The sequence below is a fragment of the Chionomys nivalis genome, chromosome 3 (assembly GCF_950005125.1).
Source record: "Chionomys nivalis chromosome 3, mChiNiv1.1, whole genome shotgun sequence".
Taxonomy (NCBI): domain Eukaryota; kingdom Metazoa; phylum Chordata; class Mammalia; order Rodentia; family Cricetidae; genus Chionomys; species Chionomys nivalis.
The window spans coordinates 10,482,135-10,501,236 of record NC_080088.1 but is presented as its reverse complement, the minus strand read 5'-3'; the positions used below and the strand labels follow the sequence as shown (position 1 = coordinate 10,501,236).

The 19,102-nt window shown below is 39.2% G+C and overlaps 1 protein-coding gene across 6 annotated transcripts in view; it reads right to left on the bottom strand.

The window, feature by feature from the left end:
- Grik1 (glutamate ionotropic receptor kainate type subunit 1) overlaps positions 1 to 19,102 on the bottom strand; it is a 384,033-nt gene that overhangs the window by 88,031 nt on the left and 276,900 nt on the right. For all 6 annotated transcript variants that reach the window (XM_057763946.1, XM_057763948.1, XM_057763950.1 and 3 more), the window contains exons 5-7: positions 15,028 to 15,081; positions 11,799 to 11,972; positions 2,308 to 2,451 (exon numbers count right to left, since the gene is read on the bottom strand). In XM_057763946.1, coding sequence (XP_057619929.1) covers positions 2,308 to 2,451; positions 11,799 to 11,972; positions 15,028 to 15,081 — 372 coding nt within the window. The remainder of the gene's footprint in view (positions 1 to 2,307; positions 2,452 to 11,798; positions 11,973 to 15,027; positions 15,082 to 19,102) is intronic.

Sequence of the window (19,102 nt, the reverse complement as noted above, 5' to 3'; positions counted from 1 at the left end):
GCACTTGTCCAGATTACTGCCCTGGAAGCTTTACCTTCCATGAGGAGGCTGGCATTACTCCATAAGTTCAGTGTGCTGGCTCACCCTTCTCGTTATTTCCCAGATTTCCTAGGCTAGAAATCCTCTAGAAATGGAAAATAACTGCAGGAATTGACCTGGGGAAGTGACAGGACCTAGGATTTTACTTCATGTTTTACAATGAAATTTGACACATGCAAAATTTGGCGATGTTCTCAGCCAAAGAAACATCAGCATGTTTCTGTTTAATGTTCAATTCACCACAGAATTCCCTCTCTACCTGTCTTCCAATAGCCTGGGGCATGAGTCCTGGTTCCCCACCCTACCACCATGCCAACCTACCTGCAGGGATCAACACCCTGCCAAAGGTAGCATATGCCAAAAGTCAATGAGAGGATAGGAACATTGCTGTCAAATATGTTTGTATTCTCCCCTGAAAGCCTACCTTTCATTCCCAACCAGGGATCTTGAGAGTGGGGAGTTGCTCTTCCTAGTACAGAAATAGAAAATGTGTTCTTGTTGTCAATGTCATCCCTTCTCTTGGACTCATTATTTTTTTAAACATACCTAAATGCAGCTTGGCAATTTCGCCTTCTTATGTAACTGAAGTGGGAGTAAAATGGTGCTTCGAGTGTTTTGAATGTTTGATCTCAGGCTTCCTTATGGATTTTGCCTCTCCTTGCACTGGCTTAAGATAAAGGGGAACAAGATGTTTTCTTGTTAAAGATCAAGGTAATCAGGATGGCAATTCAGGACATGACTATGATGAGCACAGGGAGAAGGGAAGGCCACGTGACATTGTTCTATTAGCCACAGTATGTCAGGTTTATGTAGCTGTCAGAGAGGGTATTGCATTTCATAGCTATTTGTGATTTCTCTGTTGTCATTGCCAGTTTTAAATTCCTGGCACCATCCTCAGTAAACTGAATGAGGCTATTATAAGTGTGCATTCTCATGCTAAGGGAAGCCAATATTTCAGATGCTTACTGGACCCCTTCACTATTCTTTGCAAGTAGTAAAGTACTCAATTTCTGTTCAATAATGCTGAGAAGGTAGATGGCCTATTACCATTTCTCAGATCAAAATTCCAGACACGGAAAGGTTAAGTATCTAATCTTGGTTATATTGCTCATAAGCATTAGCAGAGCTGGGGGTTATAGCTAAGCAGTCAGTGGGACAGGACAGGAAAGATAAGCTAGAATGTAAGGAAGGGTTCTTCTTCAGTCTTCAAAGAGCAGGCTTTGCACTAGAAAGTAGAAACCCTATTCCCAGCACCGCAAGTTGTCTTCTCTCAGCTCTTGGACTCTTACTTCTTATGTACTTCCTTTATCTGCTCCTTATATTTATGGACTCAGCATGCACAGGGAAGCAGATTGAACAGCAGAGAGGTGATCTGTGGGTTTTGAGGAAATCAGCAGAGATCCATTCGATACTGCTAACTTTCCTTTGTCTATGGTGAGCCTTCTCCATTTGTATTCTATCCCCACATATGCTTCTCAATTAGTGTTTTGTCTCTGACTTTCTCCAGTCTGGATAGGGAAGAAGATAGTCTCCAATGGAGAACCAACTTCTGTATCCCACAGAGAAAATTCTAGAGCATGTCATGGGATTGTGTGCTTACTCAGTCAGATTTTTTTTTTTGCTCCCAAGATTCTTATTTTATATTGCCAAGTCCATAAATACCTAAAAGTGCCTTCTGGTCTCCAAGATAATCCAAAGGCACACATATTTTAAGAGTCCTGGAAGGGTCTTTGAAAGAGAATTTAAATTGCTCCAGAGAGCAAGATATAGTATGTATAGCCTTTAATACCTGGATATTAATAGAGAGCTGCCTCTTCCTAAATATCCTCTACTCTTAAGAACCTTTAGGACACTAAAGAAATTTTCAATAGAACCACACTTTTCTCTTTTGTTAGCAAAGGGAAAAATTGCTCTACCATAAAGAGGTCTTTGGTTAGCCTCTGTGGAAGACCAAGAACCCAGTGTGGGAATTAACATCCCTATGGATTCAATACCTAAGTTCTTATGTGTGGAGAGACAGGCATAATTGGAACATGGCTAACATGACAGACAGTTAGTAGTATTGGGATTTAGTAGCTTGCTGGAGCATCACAGCATAATATGTGAAAATATAGAATAGTTCCTATAGGCAAACTTCTGACCTTGAGATCTGAGAAGACCAGTTGACAGTGACTGTTTCTCCATTAGCATCACCATGCCATCAGAAGCACATCTAAAGGACATGCTAAGTGGCACTAAGCAAATGAGCTACAAGGAAGGTAAACTTACCTCTTTGATCAGGTTCATAAATCGGGGTCCAAGGCGCCATGGCTTGTGTCGATGGCACTGCAGAGAGCTGACAGTCAGCTGTGAGGCTCGATGCGAAGCAATGGCTACCATGTACACAGCGTCATACATCAGAGCTGCTTCTGTCTGTGGGGAAAAATATGAACCATGCCATCAGTTCTCATCTTTATTACCTCCCTCTACCCATGCATTTGCCATTCCTCCTTGCTGTCTGTCTGTGCTTAAAGACCTTTTGTTCCTTAGCTAAACAGTTTTCAGTCACTGATTGCTGTTTTTCTGCAAAAGGAAAACTTACATTCCAGAATAAATTAGAATCCTACGTTTGGTTTTTGAGTTCTTAAAAACAAAGCAAAATAGAAACTCAGGTCAATCATAAAAGACTTTATTCCAGAAACATTTTTGGAGTGTCTTCTATGTTAAGCTCAGTGGTAAAGTCAACTACCTTGAAATCAAATCTACTAAAATCTCATTATTTCAATATCAGCTCTTGTCTTTTAGTTCTTTCTTTCCTTCCTTCCTTCCTTCCTTCCTTCCTTCCTTCCTTCCTTCCTTCCTTCCTTCCTTCCTCCCTCCCTCCCTTCCTCCCTCCCTCCCTCCCTCCTTCCTTCCTTCCCTCCTCCTTTCCTTCTTTCCCTCTTTCCTCTCTTCTTCTTTGTTTTATATTTCAGAGAAAACAATTTCTTGCTAGTAAATAGAGCTAATAGGTGATTGTATTATTATTAAGGTTACTTGTGTTGATCAGACTTGAGGAGGGAAGTTAAAGTCCATGGTATGAAATTGAATGGCTAGCTCAGGGAAGCCCTGTGAGGTACAGGTCTGTGATCAGAACAAATTTACATTTGCTTTCATGAGTTACCATGAAAAAGACTGAAAGTAGTTAATTCTCTTTTGGAATAGTTATCTTTTCCTTCTTTTCCTCATAAAATTCTTCTCACTTGCTAAATTTTATATAATACTCATAATATTTTGTCAAATATACTGCCCTGTGGTTTTGGGGATAAAAATCTCATAATACCCTCATACTTTACTGGAGGGCTTTCTTTGCAACTTCAAATATATTAGCTCATTTGAAATTCGCAGTAATTCTCCAAAGTAAGCAGAACATATAGATAAAGCTACTTATTATATGTAAAACTGGCCTCAGGCAAAATATTGATTTATGGAAGCACATATGTATATAGTTGGAAACTTAACAAAGTTAAGCCTAGAATCCAGGTTCTAACAAAATTTTGTATGTAGTTTTCTGCAATTAGTTGATTCATCCAATATTTGCTGTTAACTATGTTTTCATGCAGGTGGAAAGAGAGCATAAGTGATGGACACTATACCTAGTATCTCAACAGCTTTGAAGCAAGAGATACCTTTATTATGGATGCTTTTTATTCTGTTCAGTCTCTGTCATTGAAATGTCAAATTGTTTTGAATACTCATCACTTGATTAAAAACAACGTGAATTTGCTTTTGTTTGGTTTTTGGTTTTTTGAGAAAAGGTTTCTCATTGTACCTTTGGAGTCTTCCTGGAGTTAGTTTTTATATATCCCCCTGCCTCTGCTTCCCGAGTGCTGAGATTAAAGGTGTGTACCATCATGGCCCAGCTAACAATGTGATTTTTTTTTTATTAATTAATTTATTTAATTATTAAAGATTTCTGCCTCTTCCCCGCCACCATCTCCCATTCCCTCCCCCTCCCCCAATCAAGTCTTCCTTCCTCCTCAGCCCAAAGAGCAAGCAGGTTTCTCTGCCCTGTGAGAGGTCCAAGGACCACCCACCTCCATCCAGGTCTATTAAGGTGAGCATCCAAACTACCTGGGCTCCCACAAAGCCATTACGTGCAATAGGATCAAGAACCCATTGCCATTGTTCTTCAGTTCTCAGTAGTCCTCATTGTCCATTATGTTCAGCGAGACCGGTTTTGTCCCATGCTTTTTCAGACCCCGGCCAGCTGGCCTTGGTGAGTTCCCGATAGAACATCCCCATTGCCTCAGTGTGTGGGTGCACCCCTCGCAGTCCTGAGTTCCTTGCTCGTGCTCACTCTCCTTCTGCTCCTCCTTTGGATCGTGAGACTTCAGTCCAGTGCTCCAATGTTGGTCTCTGTCTCTGTCTTCTTTCATCGCCTGATGAAGGTTAATATTCAGGGGGATGCTTATATGTTTTTCTTTGGGTTCACCTTCTTATTTAGCTTCTCTAGAATCACGAATTATAGTCTCAATGTCCTTTATTTATGGCTAGAAACCAAATATGAGTGCGTACATCCCATGTTCCTCTTTTTGGGTCTGGCTTACCTCACTCAGGATAGTGTTTTCAATGTGATTTTTTTAAAAGCAGAAACTGTTCAAATTCAGCAGTTAGTACCTAAGCACAGTTCATGATATAGAAATAGTTTACTAAACATTTACAGAATAAGTTATTATTGATTCATATATTAAAATATAGTGCATTTTTGTAACCACTATATAATACTAAGATTCAACATAAATCCCTTTGCTACTATACTTTATAGAGGCATGAGGTTGGTGGTAGTGGCACTGGCAATTGCTAAGCTTAATTTGTTTGGTTGATTCATGATTTATATAATCCATTTTGTTTATGATAGAACTGAGTCTTGTAGAAATTAGCTGGTACACATCTACCCCGCTAGTCACTTACAGGGACAGAGTTTAGCCCCCTGCTTGCTTCAAGCTAATACCCATGTTCTTCACCATTCTGCTATCCTTATTTGGTTTAATTGGGAGAAAGTGAGTATAGGCAGGTTACTTTATAAAACAGAATCAGTAGTAACAGTGGACATTTACTGAGCACTAATTATACATCTAGCCTTGTTCAGAATCCTTGGGAAACAATGAACTTTTATTATCCCTTTACTTCTTCACGGAAATAAAATTAAGGGATTAAATGGATCCTTAAAGTTGGTGATACGAACTCTGGTCCCACCTTGTCCAGTTATTTAATGATCACAATAGTAGTTTGATAAAGGCTAAAATCCAAGGCCATATACTACATGCCAGCATCATAAGCATCTTGTTTATGAATGATATAGTCTTCCAATTATGAAATATTTAAAAATTAGTTTATCTATTCTTTGAGAATTTTATACATATATACAGTGTATTTTGGTCATACCTACCCCACACTAACCTCTTCAGATTCGTTCAGACCTTCCATCTCTCTGTCCCAATTTCATAAACTTTTGTTCCTTTTTTTACAATTCATTGAGTCCAATTAATGTTGTTCATATGATCATGGGTGAAGGGTCATACATTGAACCACTGGCAACCTATGATGAGCCAAATGCCTGGGGAAAACTGATGACCCCCTCCCCTGAGTAGCCATAAACTGTCAACATATTCTCAAATAAGGCAGAGCCTCATAAACCTATTCATGTTGGAAGGCCAACTGGCTTGATTTTGGACAAGCATTGCTTGGGTAGTTACAATTACTGTGAATTCATGAGTTCCAAAATAGCCCCAATAATGTGCAGGAGACACTATTTCACCTTCTTCTTTCCCACCTCTGGCATATATATATATATATATAAAATCCTTAGCAAATATATAATGTAAGGGACTAACTCAGGGGGTTTGAGGTGATAACGTTCTGCACATTCCAAAAGAAAGTACTGGCCCATGACTTGGGGGAAAACATCTTGAACTAAATTTTTAGAAAAATGTGCTTGTATTTCTGCAGTCTGGGGTTATGAAATATTTATGCGAAAATGTGATTGTAGCAAATGTCACTATTTGTTCGGGGGTGCTGGGCTATGCTGCATCAGTTGAGGTCTGGATGGGCAGGAGAGCAAGGTCATTTATGTGGGTGCTGTGTGTGTTTGGGTCATTTCCTGGTTGGCAACACTTCACAGGTATAGTAACATATCATTGCTGTGAGTCAAGCAATTTCTAGTGAGCTTCAACAGAATAAAACACCTAGAAACCCAGGCCTGTCAGGGCTCTACCCTGTGTGAAAATTGCCCTTGTTGATTTTACTTTTTATTTCTTTTCATGTAATAAGCTGTTACTGTAAATATGACAGCTTATTTTGCTTCTGTATTCTTTGTGCAAATAGTGAAGTATTAGGACGTGGTGGTAATTGACAAGACAAACCAATGAGATGCCCCATCACCACAGAGACAAGAACAATTGGCATACTGTATTCCCAGTTGTGAGGTTGGGAAGAAAACTGGTCTTTGGAGAACAAATGGCCAAGAAGCATAGGTTTCTCATTACTCTCTAAATTTGGAAACAGTTGTAATAGGTAAGTCAGGGATTGGGGAAATGGTCTATGGGACTCTGCTGAGGATGCAAGCTCTTTGAAGCAATGCTGCCACCTGGGAAACTCTAGTGCTGGAGGAAGCATTGCTTCTTTACATTGCTACTGAGCACATAGCATGCAGAATGCCCTGTTGGTGAGTGAAATTTGCGAATGGGTTTGAGGAGGTGTCAAAAAAGGCCAGCACAAGCAGTCTTAATATTCAGTAGTTAGGAGAGAAATCCCAGAGGGTCCACTGAAGGTTTGGCAGCGTGGGCGCCATCATTTGAACCTCAGTGAGTAAGTACTGGTTTTAGATAGAGACCAGGAGAAACAGAGGAAAGAGGTTACAAACAGAGCAAGCAAACACACTGGAAAAGGCCTTTGGTCACCCCATGTCACAGAAGTATCAGATAAGGACTCACCTTGGGCAACTGGCATAATAAAGAATGTGTCTCTCATGCGTAAATAAGAACATAAATAAATAATACAATAATTCTCCTGCTCTAGTTTCTCAAGAAGGCAAACTTTTGATGTATTAATTAACACTTCAGTTGATAAAACACTCTTTATAATCTCAAGATTTTTATTGTCTGTCAGTGGGGTAAAATAAAGGTTGATTACATTTTGCCTGTCAGAATATCCTTTGTTCTCTCACTGACTAAAGCAGTGTGATAAGCAAATTCATCCCTATATCATAGGGGTGTGTATGCTGTCTAAATTGCTTAGTGGAATGACACTATGTTGGTATTATACAGAGTTACGGAGCAACAAATTGATGTAGAGAGGCCACTTTCTCTGGCAACATAGCCAGGACCTAAACTCTGGTTCCCTTTGTTAAGAAAAATGTTGCCTTTTCTGTTAATCCTGTAGGCTGCTATCTTTTATCTCGGGAGTCTCTGTGAAGACTCAAAGTGGATCTCCAAAGACATCTTTCCTGTGGACCACATTTGCAGAACTATTATATGTAAGAGAGTAGAGTGACAATCCCCACTCTGCCTCTTATTAGAAGTGCATTTGTGAACCAGGAAGGAAAATGACAGTTAGGGCTCGGTGGCTTCTGTCTGTTTGGTGTTACTGAATCACACACCATGTTTATATTTGAATGACAAATGTTCATCCATAGGCTCGGGTATTTGAATATTGGATCCATAGTTGGTGGTGCTCTCCACTCCCTTTACTTGGGGTTTGCAGTTGAAGATGTGATCCCTCCCTGTCTTCCTGCCTCAGTAGTCTGTTGCCGCCCTTCCCCACCATTACTGACTGCCTGTCTAAAAGGGTGAGCACAGATAGACTCGTTCTTCCTGAAGTTGCCCTTGGTTATTTTGATTTATCTCAGCAACTGAATGATAATTAGCACATATCATCATCCTCTATGATCAGAGAACAATCATCCTGAAAGTGAGCCATCCCATCTCCCCATCAATACAAAACTCTATCATTTGAATGAGCCCAATGATACTCAGGGAATGTACAAAAGCAAAAAGAAGCAAAGTAGACTTTACAAAAACCATTCTAGACTTTAGCTATGCTAATTAACACTGCAGTTGGGACAAAAATACTTAAAAAAAAATCTTCAGATGTTTTTGACTAGTGCTTTTCACTGTTTTGAACCTAGCCAAGCAACAGTTTTTTTTTTAGCTCGATTCTTAAAGCATGTTTTTCTTTCTTTAATTATATCTGTGTTTAAATCTAAATTCAACTAAATGGAATCTGGTTGTGACTGACTTCTCTATTTTCAGATAAAGATGTGTTTTGACATATATGATGACACTCCTTGAAGCTGGTTTAGTGAACAAAATTCTAAGAAAAACTTTAATACATTGTTTTGGAAATGGATAAGTCAACAGGTAATCAAAACACACTTTCCTCGTGATATTATTTTCTAATTCTTGCATGCTCACACCTATAATCTATAAATGTACGTGGCACACGTAAGAAAACCACTATAGTGGATACAGGCAGTGCATCCAGGAGAATGACAGGATGAAACAGATGACGTTTAGAGAATACAATTCTGTTATATCAATGGGATTATTTATAATTACTTATTGTTCTATTGGCTTTTCTGTTGTTGTGATAAATATCCTGAAATTGCAATTTATTTGCAATTCCAGGATATAGCCGGTTGTCTTGGGGAAGTCAAACCGCAGTAACAATGAGGATCACTTCCACAAACCAAGAGCAGAGTGAGAATAAATGTGTGGATCTATGCCTTCCTTTTTGCTTATTCAGCTACCTTTTTAGTTTTCTTTTGCATAAAACCTTTGCATAGAAAATGGTGTTGCCCACAAAGGGCTGGGTTTTCCATCATCAATTAATAGTCAAGAATATCCCCTTTATACATGCCACAGACTAACTTGAGCTAAAAATTCCTCTTTAAGCTTCTCTTCCCAGATAACTCTAGGTTGTGTCAAGTTGACAGTTAAAACTAACCAATGTCCTTACTAGTAATGCTATTAGTAGTTCATAAATTATTAGTTTATAATAATTTATTATTTGAGAATAGCCTCCATCTTCATTAATAAGTCATGCTTCTTACTTGTAAGAACTTTGGCTTTCCAGAAAAATGTTTTGGGGCTATATGAATATTCTTCATTTAAACATCTTTTTGTTTTGGTATGATCTTAATTAAATTTATCCTCTGAATAAATTATTTTATCAAATGCATAGTTATTAAAGCTTTCTTTAAATGGTTATCCTGCCTCCAGGAATCTCAAAATGAGATGAGCCTGAGAGCTGTCTCCTCTCATTTTATAGTCTTCCCTAGAGCTGGGATTAGAGGCATGCACCACTACTTCACAGTTTCTAGTGTGGCTACTGGGATTAAAGGTATGTGTCACCACTGCCTGCTCTGTAAGACTGAGCAGTGCAGCTGTTTTGCTCTCTGAGCTTCAGGCAAGCATCATTTATTAAAATACAAATGAAATATCAGTACAGGAAGGTGCTGTGTTATATCATTGCTTTTTACTCTTATTGACATGCCCTGTCATAGTTATTGGAACTGATTCTACAGCATTCCACTGAAACACTCTTCTGGTTTTATAAATTCTCATTTTCTTTTTCATAAAATAACATTTTGTGAGTAGGAGGCGTGTGTGTGTGTGTGTGTGTGTGTGTGTGTACTACACACAGTACAGTTGTAGAGGAGGAGGACAACCACCAATGTTTGTTCTTACCTCCTACCCTGCTTGAGACTGTTTCCTTTTTCTTTCTGTTGTTGTTGTCTGAACAATGAGCTCTAATATAGCCCAGAAGTCTCTGAGAATTCTAGTTTTCCCTTCCCAGTTCACTGTAGGAAAACTCAGATTATAGATCCATGCTACTGTCCCTGAATCTATGTGAGTTCTGGAGATTCAAACTCAGTTCCTCACAGATGTGTTCAGAAGAAACAAATACTGAGTTATCTCTTTAACCATAATTCTTCTTTTATTATTATTAATAAAATAATGATAAAAATACAAGAATTTCTCAAACCTATTGTCCATCTGTTTTTTGGACAGATCATGGCATCTTCTTTAAATTAGGACCCAGCTTTAACATTTTTCCTGCCCCATGGGCTGTTGTTAGCTCAGGTGACGGGCAACAACACTGGGGAGAAAATTTATATTATGCTAGCCTGACTCTGTGAAAACTTTATGGCTCTATCTTCCTTGTTCCATGGTTTTCAACTTGCTCAATAAATAAAAATCATCATTCTGTCAGCTCCATATAATTGAACAGACTGAAACTTTTGTTTTCGGTAAATTAAGCCATTCTTGTGAAGGATATTCAAAGTTTGGCATGAAGCTATGACATTACCGGTGTGAGAATAGCTTCCAACTCTTACTGCCTAGAGTTGCACAGTGGGCACTGGAAAGACTTATGGGAGAGCTAGATCATCCTGGGATAGAAATCTTGCTGGAACCAGGGAGGTGACAGTCCCCTTGCTTTTCTGAAATCTAGCTTTTCTCTGGGTATTTGCTTCTTGCTTTTTCCCAACGCAATGTTTCAAATGGCAGAAGACTCATTTGTGCTCAAGCACTTTCCATCATTACCTCTCAGATCACTGTGTGTTTTAAGAGTTATTTCAGGCTTGCAAAACAGTCAGGGGCTCTGAACACAGAACCACCCAGAACCATTTAATTCATTCATTTATTTCCTTCATTTCACTTGTTCCTCACAGGAAAATGAAAAAGGAAGTTCTAAGTTCATTTTTCACCGAGATGATACCTTTCAGTTATCAGTAAATTGCATCTTAAAAGCAAGAATGCTTCTCTGGATGATGGGAACAGAGAGTGAAATATTACACCAATTTAGAATGCTATTCCCTGCTCGCATTCCCAAATATCTCTCCCCTTAGTAGCACTGTTCATACAAAGGAAGCAAGGTTTTTTTATTATTATTATTTCCTTCTATTTTTTTCACCCAGGGATCCTCATTAGAGATATAAAGCAAGGGTAGATACATTTGACAGCGTGAGACAAATGATGCTTCCTCAAAGATCTCTATGAGGCAGTTTGCAAGTTTCTGTTCAGGCAACTACCTCTGACTCTTTTGCCATCTGGGTCAGGAGTGACATATTACTGGAGTTAAGCACGGCCAGCATTTGCAGAAGGGTGCCCATGTGAAGTTGAGATAGTCAGGACGTGACCCCACAGGCCACGTGGAGTTCTGGTGTTTGTCTGTACCTGCTTCTGCAGACTAGGTCTGGATAATGATTAAAAACAGGATGCTTCTCACTCGTTTGCACTCATCCACAGAGACACATCCCTATGGGTGAACACTCTTTCCTTACCCTTTCTTTTGTTCCTGTTCTCTCTTTATTTGCACAATGATGATAGCAACTTAATTTTTTTTGACAAGTGCAATTGGAAATGCAAAGATTGATTACAGCTTCTGATAATAGCTAGACACAAGATTGAAAATGTCTAAAGATCATCTTTCCTTCTTTCTCAAACATTCTCAAGGTATGTATTATAATAACATATACTTACACTATTGAAAGCATAGTAGATGCTTAACTTTACTTTTATACAGTTAAAATGTAATCACGAGATTTCATTAAAATTATATGCTGTCCTTTACAATCTTTCTGCCCACATCTATACCCTTTTTTACAGTGCTCTGAAACTTTGGGGTGGAACAAAGGGAGTCTGGATGAATTTGATGAAACAGATTCCACACTTACATAAAATTCTCAAGCAATAAATAAACAAAACTTATTTTTAAAATGAAATAAAGCTACTCACTGTCATCATGCCGTCCAGAAGGCCAGTCTCGGGTCTGGGTGGGGCCTGCAACCTCTCCATGGACCACTTCTCAATGACAGATGACACATGAGGGTTGTCAATATTCAGCAACCGAAACCCAGTCATATTTACACCACTGTACCTGTAAAGTTCCAGGTCTAAAGCAAACAAGTCCTGTGTAGCGTTATAAAGACAAAAGTAGGAACTCATTAGCATTATTGATGTTCTTGACCTAAAAGAAAATAAATGATTACAGAAACAATAAAAAAAGCTGAACACTCAAATGGCAGTGTTATCACATCCTGTGTATGAAAGAATGTTAAGCTTGGATAAATGAAGAAGACAAATTTACCAATAATTTTTCTAGCCTTAGACCTGGGATATATTTGAAAGTTAAGAATCCTATTTTTACAGTCTTTGAGGAGTTAGATGAGTTCTTTCTGGCCCTTTGCCTCTGTGCTTTTATTTTACAGCTAAAGGAAAAAGTCCTTCATGGTGACCACAAAGGAAGTACCGGGCAATGGCAGCATCAGCCATCGTCAGCACAGCTGCTGCTTCTGGCTATTCTGGGTCATGCTGCTTCGATGAAATATGGAGTCTGCATGTAAGAAAAGAAGACTTCTGGAGGGCAAAAATAGCATCCTGTGGGCCCCTGATGGCAACACTTGTTCCATTCAACAAGAGTATAAAGAATAGTCACTGGATAAGGGCTCAGAATCAGGGCCTTTTGGAGAATATATTGGACTCTGTGGTTATGGACTTGGGAAAACTTCTAGGAGCCTCATCTTCTCTCTGACAGTGTATCAGAGAACAGTCCTAACCTACCCCATGTTTTCCAGAACAGATGAAAATGCATGGAAACCAGAACTTTATCACCAGATAGGTATTCAAAAAAGTATGATCATTTTTATTTTTATATAAAACATTTAGAGTAAAACCACAGGACTAAAAATATTCCACATTTGGGAAGAAACCAAACCAGCCCAAAATGACACATAGCAGAAAAAAGTTCATGCAGACATTGTCTAGCAGTGAAAAGGTGTTCTGAAACGGAGTCTGGCATGATTCAGCTACAGTGAGGACGGCAGTTACTCAAGACAGTGGCACTAGATTCCTTCACGATTTGCATTTGCGGAAGATGCAACACTCTCACTCTTTTGAAAATGTTTTCTAGTTTCTGCCCATTCCCAAGATTTGGATTGGGCAGAGGAAGTTACCAGAGCACAGCCCAGCACTGCTAGCTCTGGATCAAGAAAGCTATACTGTCTTTTAAAAATATAGATCCCTTCTTTTATTATTTTTTATTCAACTGGTTGTCTGTGTCTGTGTGAGTATGTGCAACTGAGTGAAGGTGTCTGTAGAGTCTAGAAGATGGCATCTGATCACTTGGCCGTGAACTTGTAGCTAGTTATGTGCCTTCCACCTCTCAACATGGGTGCTGGGAACCAATACTCCAGTCTTCTGCAAGAGCAGTATGTACTCTTAACCACTGAGCCAGCCACCTTTCCAGTCCCATACTGCCTTTTCAACATTATAATATATACATTCTATGTATATATACATATGTATTATATATGTTTATATATATATGTATGTGTGTATAAAATTTTTATTTTCTTTTCACTAAAGGGTTCAGAAAATTTTCATTAATGCCTACAGGTAAAGTTGGCTAGAATATAAAAGCAATAGGGCAGAATGTAGATCAAGCTGTAGGAAAACACAAAGCAAATACAAAGAATAAGAGCCGGAAGAGTTATCTTTCATACCTTCAGTGGATAGAGGGAAAGCTATTTAGCCACATAAAGTTCCAGCATGTGTGCTGAATCTCACATGATGAAAATATTAAACATATGTAGAGCTTATCTGTCCTACAACTTGGCATTTGTATGTAATACAGAATGTAGAAAATTCATGTCTGATTGCTTTTTCCCCAGTGAGTGCAGAAGGAGGAGGTCAGGAGAGTGAGCAAAGGACTGGAAAGAAGACTGTAAAATGTGTTCTCCATCAATAGCTTCTATTGAGGACCAGTCTTCATAGGGTCTACAGTTTAGTCTCTGACATGGCTCCCAAACCAGCTCTTCATCAATGAGGCCGAAATAACATTCTGAGGCCCAAGACCACTTGGCCTTGCACTACTCTGGCTTTTATGGTTATAGGGAAGGGCCGTATCTGTGAGTAGGATAAAGCACTCAGCTGACACCAGCTTCAACTGTTCTGAAAGAGGAATTGGTACAGTTGGTCGGCAGCAACACAGAGGCATAGATCAGAGAAGTGTGGGTGTAGGAACCTGCCTTCCACGCTGCTCCCCTTCCCACCACAAGCTTATGGCCTGATGTGTTCTATACCCTACATGCCCTTGGGATGTTGTAAGGACATTTGCTGCATTTGCTTTATGTTCCTTGTTCCAAATCCTTTGATTCCCACACTCTTGGGCTTGTCAATTTTATCTGCTAAAACAGCAACTTACTGACCACCTCACTGAGAATCTGGGCAGGTTATACTCAAAGAACCCTTAAAGATTACCAAGAAAATGGCTGACTATAAAGATGAAAAAGATTGTAAAGAAAACTTACATGGATTTTCTTCTTGTGTAAGAAAGTGGAATTTACCCTGCAGGTGTTAGGGAGAGTGGTATATATGCAGGGTCTGTTGAGTGATTTCTGAGGTCAATTGAGGGAGAGCTATAATTTTGGGGTATTAAATGACTTTAGTAAATCCTCTTTAACTCAATAATATGACAAAATTTTAACTGCCAGAGTTTCTTTTGAACTTCTTAAGCCATGAGCATTATTTTTCTTAATGATATTGAATGTTCTATGTGTACAGTGCCTCCAAAAACTTCACTGGTTTTGTTCCCTGGTACCCACCCGGTGAGTGGCTTAACCCCCATTGTCTCCTGGACTCAGTTAGGAATGCTGCTTTTTCACATCAAAGGATCCTAGGTCATACTTCAGCACTCTTCTGCATAAATGTAGAAATTATAGATGGTGCTTTTAAGAATAGCTCCTGTTTAATGGGATTTCATCGCCCTTCTGATGGACATGCATTGCTGATCTTTTTGTTAAAAGAAATAAAGATACCTGTTGCTAAGCAACACCGAGTTTAGAGGAGTCTTAGGAAAGTCGAGAGACTCTCGGGGGACAATAGCAGCGCTTTGACTCTGAAGAGGCTGCTTTGAAGCAGTGTGTGGACCGCGTTTGCGTACCACATTCTTACCAGGAGCACTCACCAGGGTAGTGAAGAAGTAGTGGTAGTATTCCGTCATCATACCCATGAACAAAATCTGCAGCGGAGACACGAGGGGAAGAGTCAGAAGGAGGATGCTAAGAAAAGACCATCAGTAGCATGTCTGCAAAAACTTGGAGTTGAGTATGATGGCATAGGTTTTTATCTTTTCTTTTGCCTAAGCTTCCAAAAGCAACCCCCAGCCGAGAAATAATGTGATTGCATAGTTTTTATCATTAGCACAATGCTTCTCTCAGATTACAAGTTGTTGTATGTTGACATAGCAATGCTAGTATGCAGATGTGTTCAAATGAGAGTCTATAACTGAATGTATCTCTGAAAACTACATCACTTTTATTTCTTTTTTCAACATTGCTAAGCATATCTTAGTAGAATTAGGAGACGTGCATATTTCTATCACTCTTTAGTCAAATTGATTTTTAATGTAAATTTCTTTATTTTCCATTATTTTAGTGTACAAAATAGTACTATTATGATCATATACACTTATCATCATGCTTGCTGTTCTTCTCTACCCCTCACTGTCCTTGACATTTTTGCTTTGCCCAAATTGGCACTCTTTTGTTTGTATACTACACACACACACACACACACATACACACACACACACACCAAGACTTCAGAAATGCAAGAAAATATGTCTTCTAGAGCTTATTCTCTGCTGCATCTTTAGGATCATGATAGTTCCAGTAATCCTATCAGTTCATATACTGTTTTATCTGTTGGGAGAAGAGGAAGGTAGCTATGAGATGTAGGGGTAGAAGGTAGGTAGTTTATTATGTAGTGATCATGCTTTTATGCTCAATGCAGAAGAAAATGTTTTGAATGGCTTTCTACGTCTTCTGCATCAGGGTATTATCTTCCTTGTTGCTGGGTTTAAAAAAAAAAGCACTGCTTGGATCCTACTTGTTGTTCGTGATTTTGGAATTAATAAGAAATTCACAAGTTACATTTCTCTTTCTTTTAAGGCACATCATAATTTCTTTATTGCTTGAGAGACTTTGCTGAGGTACAGAAGTTGTAAGGGAAAAAATAAATAAGACAGAAGGTAGACATCAGGAAGTGATGAAGAAGTCATCGGGAAAGCCAGAAGGGAAACGTTAGGGAAGAGGAACAGAACAAAAATAGAATAGAATCAAACAAGCAACAAAAGGGACAATAAAGTGGAGAGCTAAGCTTTGGCTCTTTGAAAAGTCTTTGCGTGCCTGTCAGTCCAGGAGCTGGAGTGATGGCTTAGTGGTTAAGAGCACTGACTGCTCTTCTAGAGGACCTAGGCTCAATTCCCAGCACCCACATCGCAGCTCACACCTGTCTGTAGTTTTAAAAAGATGAACTACTGGACAGACAGACACATGAGGACTTTTCTAAGAGCCAAAGCTCAGTAAAAAGCAGGTGAACTACAAGTTGCATTTCTGAAGCATTTTTTTTCCTGACACATCTGGCTCTCCCAAAGTTTTTAAGTCAGGGTTTCTTGAGGCCTATCATTGAGCCCTTCCTGTGGGGGGAACTCCTTCAGCCAATAGCCTTTAAGATATTGGCCCACTTTGGGCGTGGTCTCATGTACCATTCGTGTAGACAAAAGGCGAGTGCAGCTCCCCCCTCCCCCACTGGATTCGGTTCCAGTTCCCAGTGGACACAGAGGACTGTGGATCGCTACCCTTACTGTGAGTTTATCCCCAAATAAATAAACCTTTGTTATACTGCATTCCGGGCTGTTGTGGAACTCTTTGATACTACTACACGTTCGGATCAGGGTATCTGAGGGGTGGTGCGCCACTGATTTGTGGGAAGCATGGACCTTAGCAGTGAAGATCGAGCATGCTTAGAACGTAGACTAGAGAGATGGCTTCAAAGTGCATGGGTAAAGATTCTGTAAGTTGCCAGAGAGTCTGCCTAACACATGCAAACTGGCATGAAGGGGGATAAAGAAGGAACAGTGTGTTTAAAGGACAGCAGTAACAAAGTGTCAACTCTCAGGAGACACTCACCTCTGCTAACATGGGAGGCAGAGGCTATTTAGCCAAACTGGAAATTCTGAAACTGACGAGTGATGGGAAAGCACTTGCTGTGACTCACGATCTAACAGCATCTGAGCTGCTCCTATGGTGCTCACAGCATCAGGCATGCAGGCGGGATTTTAAAGGTGGGGTTTTCTTTAGGGCCATCAACAACATTTAGAACCATGCACGGTGAGGCCTTGTTAGCTGGTTTCTTCAACCATTCGAGCAGAAAGAGCTGGCCTGCCTTACTAGACAGTGTAAAGGGAACTGTGTAAATTTTATGTTAAGCTATGAATCTGGACATGGAGTTTAAATTATCATTTCTGGAATTGAAACTGAAACACAAATCCATCTGAGTTTACAGCTTTCATTTTGATAAAATTTTCCCTTTGAACCTTGTAGAAGGTTTTGATCCCCTGTTGTGAACCTGAACACTTTTTACGAAGAAAAATCATTTAGATCATCATTTTATTATTGTTTTTCTAATTTCTGGAGGCAAGTATTCACTTTCTATGTGTTATTCAATATTAGAAATGGGATATGGCAACAGAGCAAGCAGCAGCTGACGAACCTGCTTTTATTGAAGGAGGAAGCCTTGGACCCTCCAGCTCTTCTTTGCATTTGCTATCTCACGGATGTCTCTGCTCTCTTTCCTAGCTAAGAGTTTAGATCAGCATTTCTTTGACTTTGTTCTGATTTTCCTAGAAATTATGAACCAAGTGCAGGGTATAGATCATAACCCTATCTATCAGCTTTATGGACATTCCAGAACCAGAAGAAAGAAAAACCTTCAAGATAAAAAAAGTGAGAAAGCCCCAAGAAAGTTGTGTTTTAAGAGTTGTCCTTTGTAGTGTAGACTGGTTGTGACTGAAAGCTCTGTTCTCTGAGAGCTTTGTAAGCGTCACCTTATGACTTTGTCTTTAGATGTTGGTATTTCAACTAAAATCAGGAAGGGTTTAAGAAAAATGTCACATCAGGATAAATGTCAGTTTTAAAAACAAAAATATATAATCACGACATGGAGAGTTTTCTAATAGACTTTTGCAGAAGTTGCCTTGTTTTTCTATGACCGCTTTCTCTATATTCTTAGGCCGTGTTTATCTGCTGAGTGGATGAGTGATGCTCGGTTTTCTAAGCTGCCATGGCTGTGTGAACTTAAACCAGTGTGTGTGCTTCACCAAGTTCACACTGCTAAGTACAAGTTCTGTTTTTCTTTAAATCATTACACCACCAACAGTGCTATATGACAAATATGGGATCAATTATGTCATCTTCACTTACATTGCATATTCTCCTTAATTGCCTACGCTAATATGATTCTCTAATAATACTAATTTCCCAGTGTAATTACTATCAAGTAAATTGTGATGTCATATCATTGGCATAGAGAGAAATAAAAACTCAGTGAGGTATGGATATATAAGACTGAACTCTCAGAACTATAGAGGCTCAGACAAAAGTTTTGCGAGCCCAAATCCAGGCTCAGCCTCACAGGGCACAAGATGGAGTTGAGGGATGATGAGATCCCTAGTTTGGAAGCCATTAATTCTGTTAGTTAAATTTCTGGCCCAATGGGCACATGACTGGACGGTAAGTCCTAATGCTTAAATGAGGCCATGTACTGGCTGTAGCCAACAAGATAGGAAAGATAAGATTTGTCATCTTTCTAACTGTAGCATATCAGTTGCTTGGTTATCAGCACTGGGAGAAACTATTCTTTTTCTGAATAAGTGCCTCTTTTTTTTTTCTTTCATAAATACCAGGAGTCATGTAAGTGATCCTGTTAACAAGTTTGTTTTCATTTTTTGGAAGGTTAAGGCCAAAATCATAAGCTCTCCAGTCAGAAACACAGTTATATATCCTTGTCTGGACAAATATCATCCAGGTTTATGTTTTTCTTAACCAGCTGTCCCCTACCAATTCTCTACTCCAATTAATAGACATTATCGTTCTGTTTCAAATGTCTTTTTTTCTGGGCTGCTTTAATTCTTTATAAGCTAATGATACTATAAACAAAATATCATGCTGTATTACTTGAGGATCAATTTTAAGAACTTA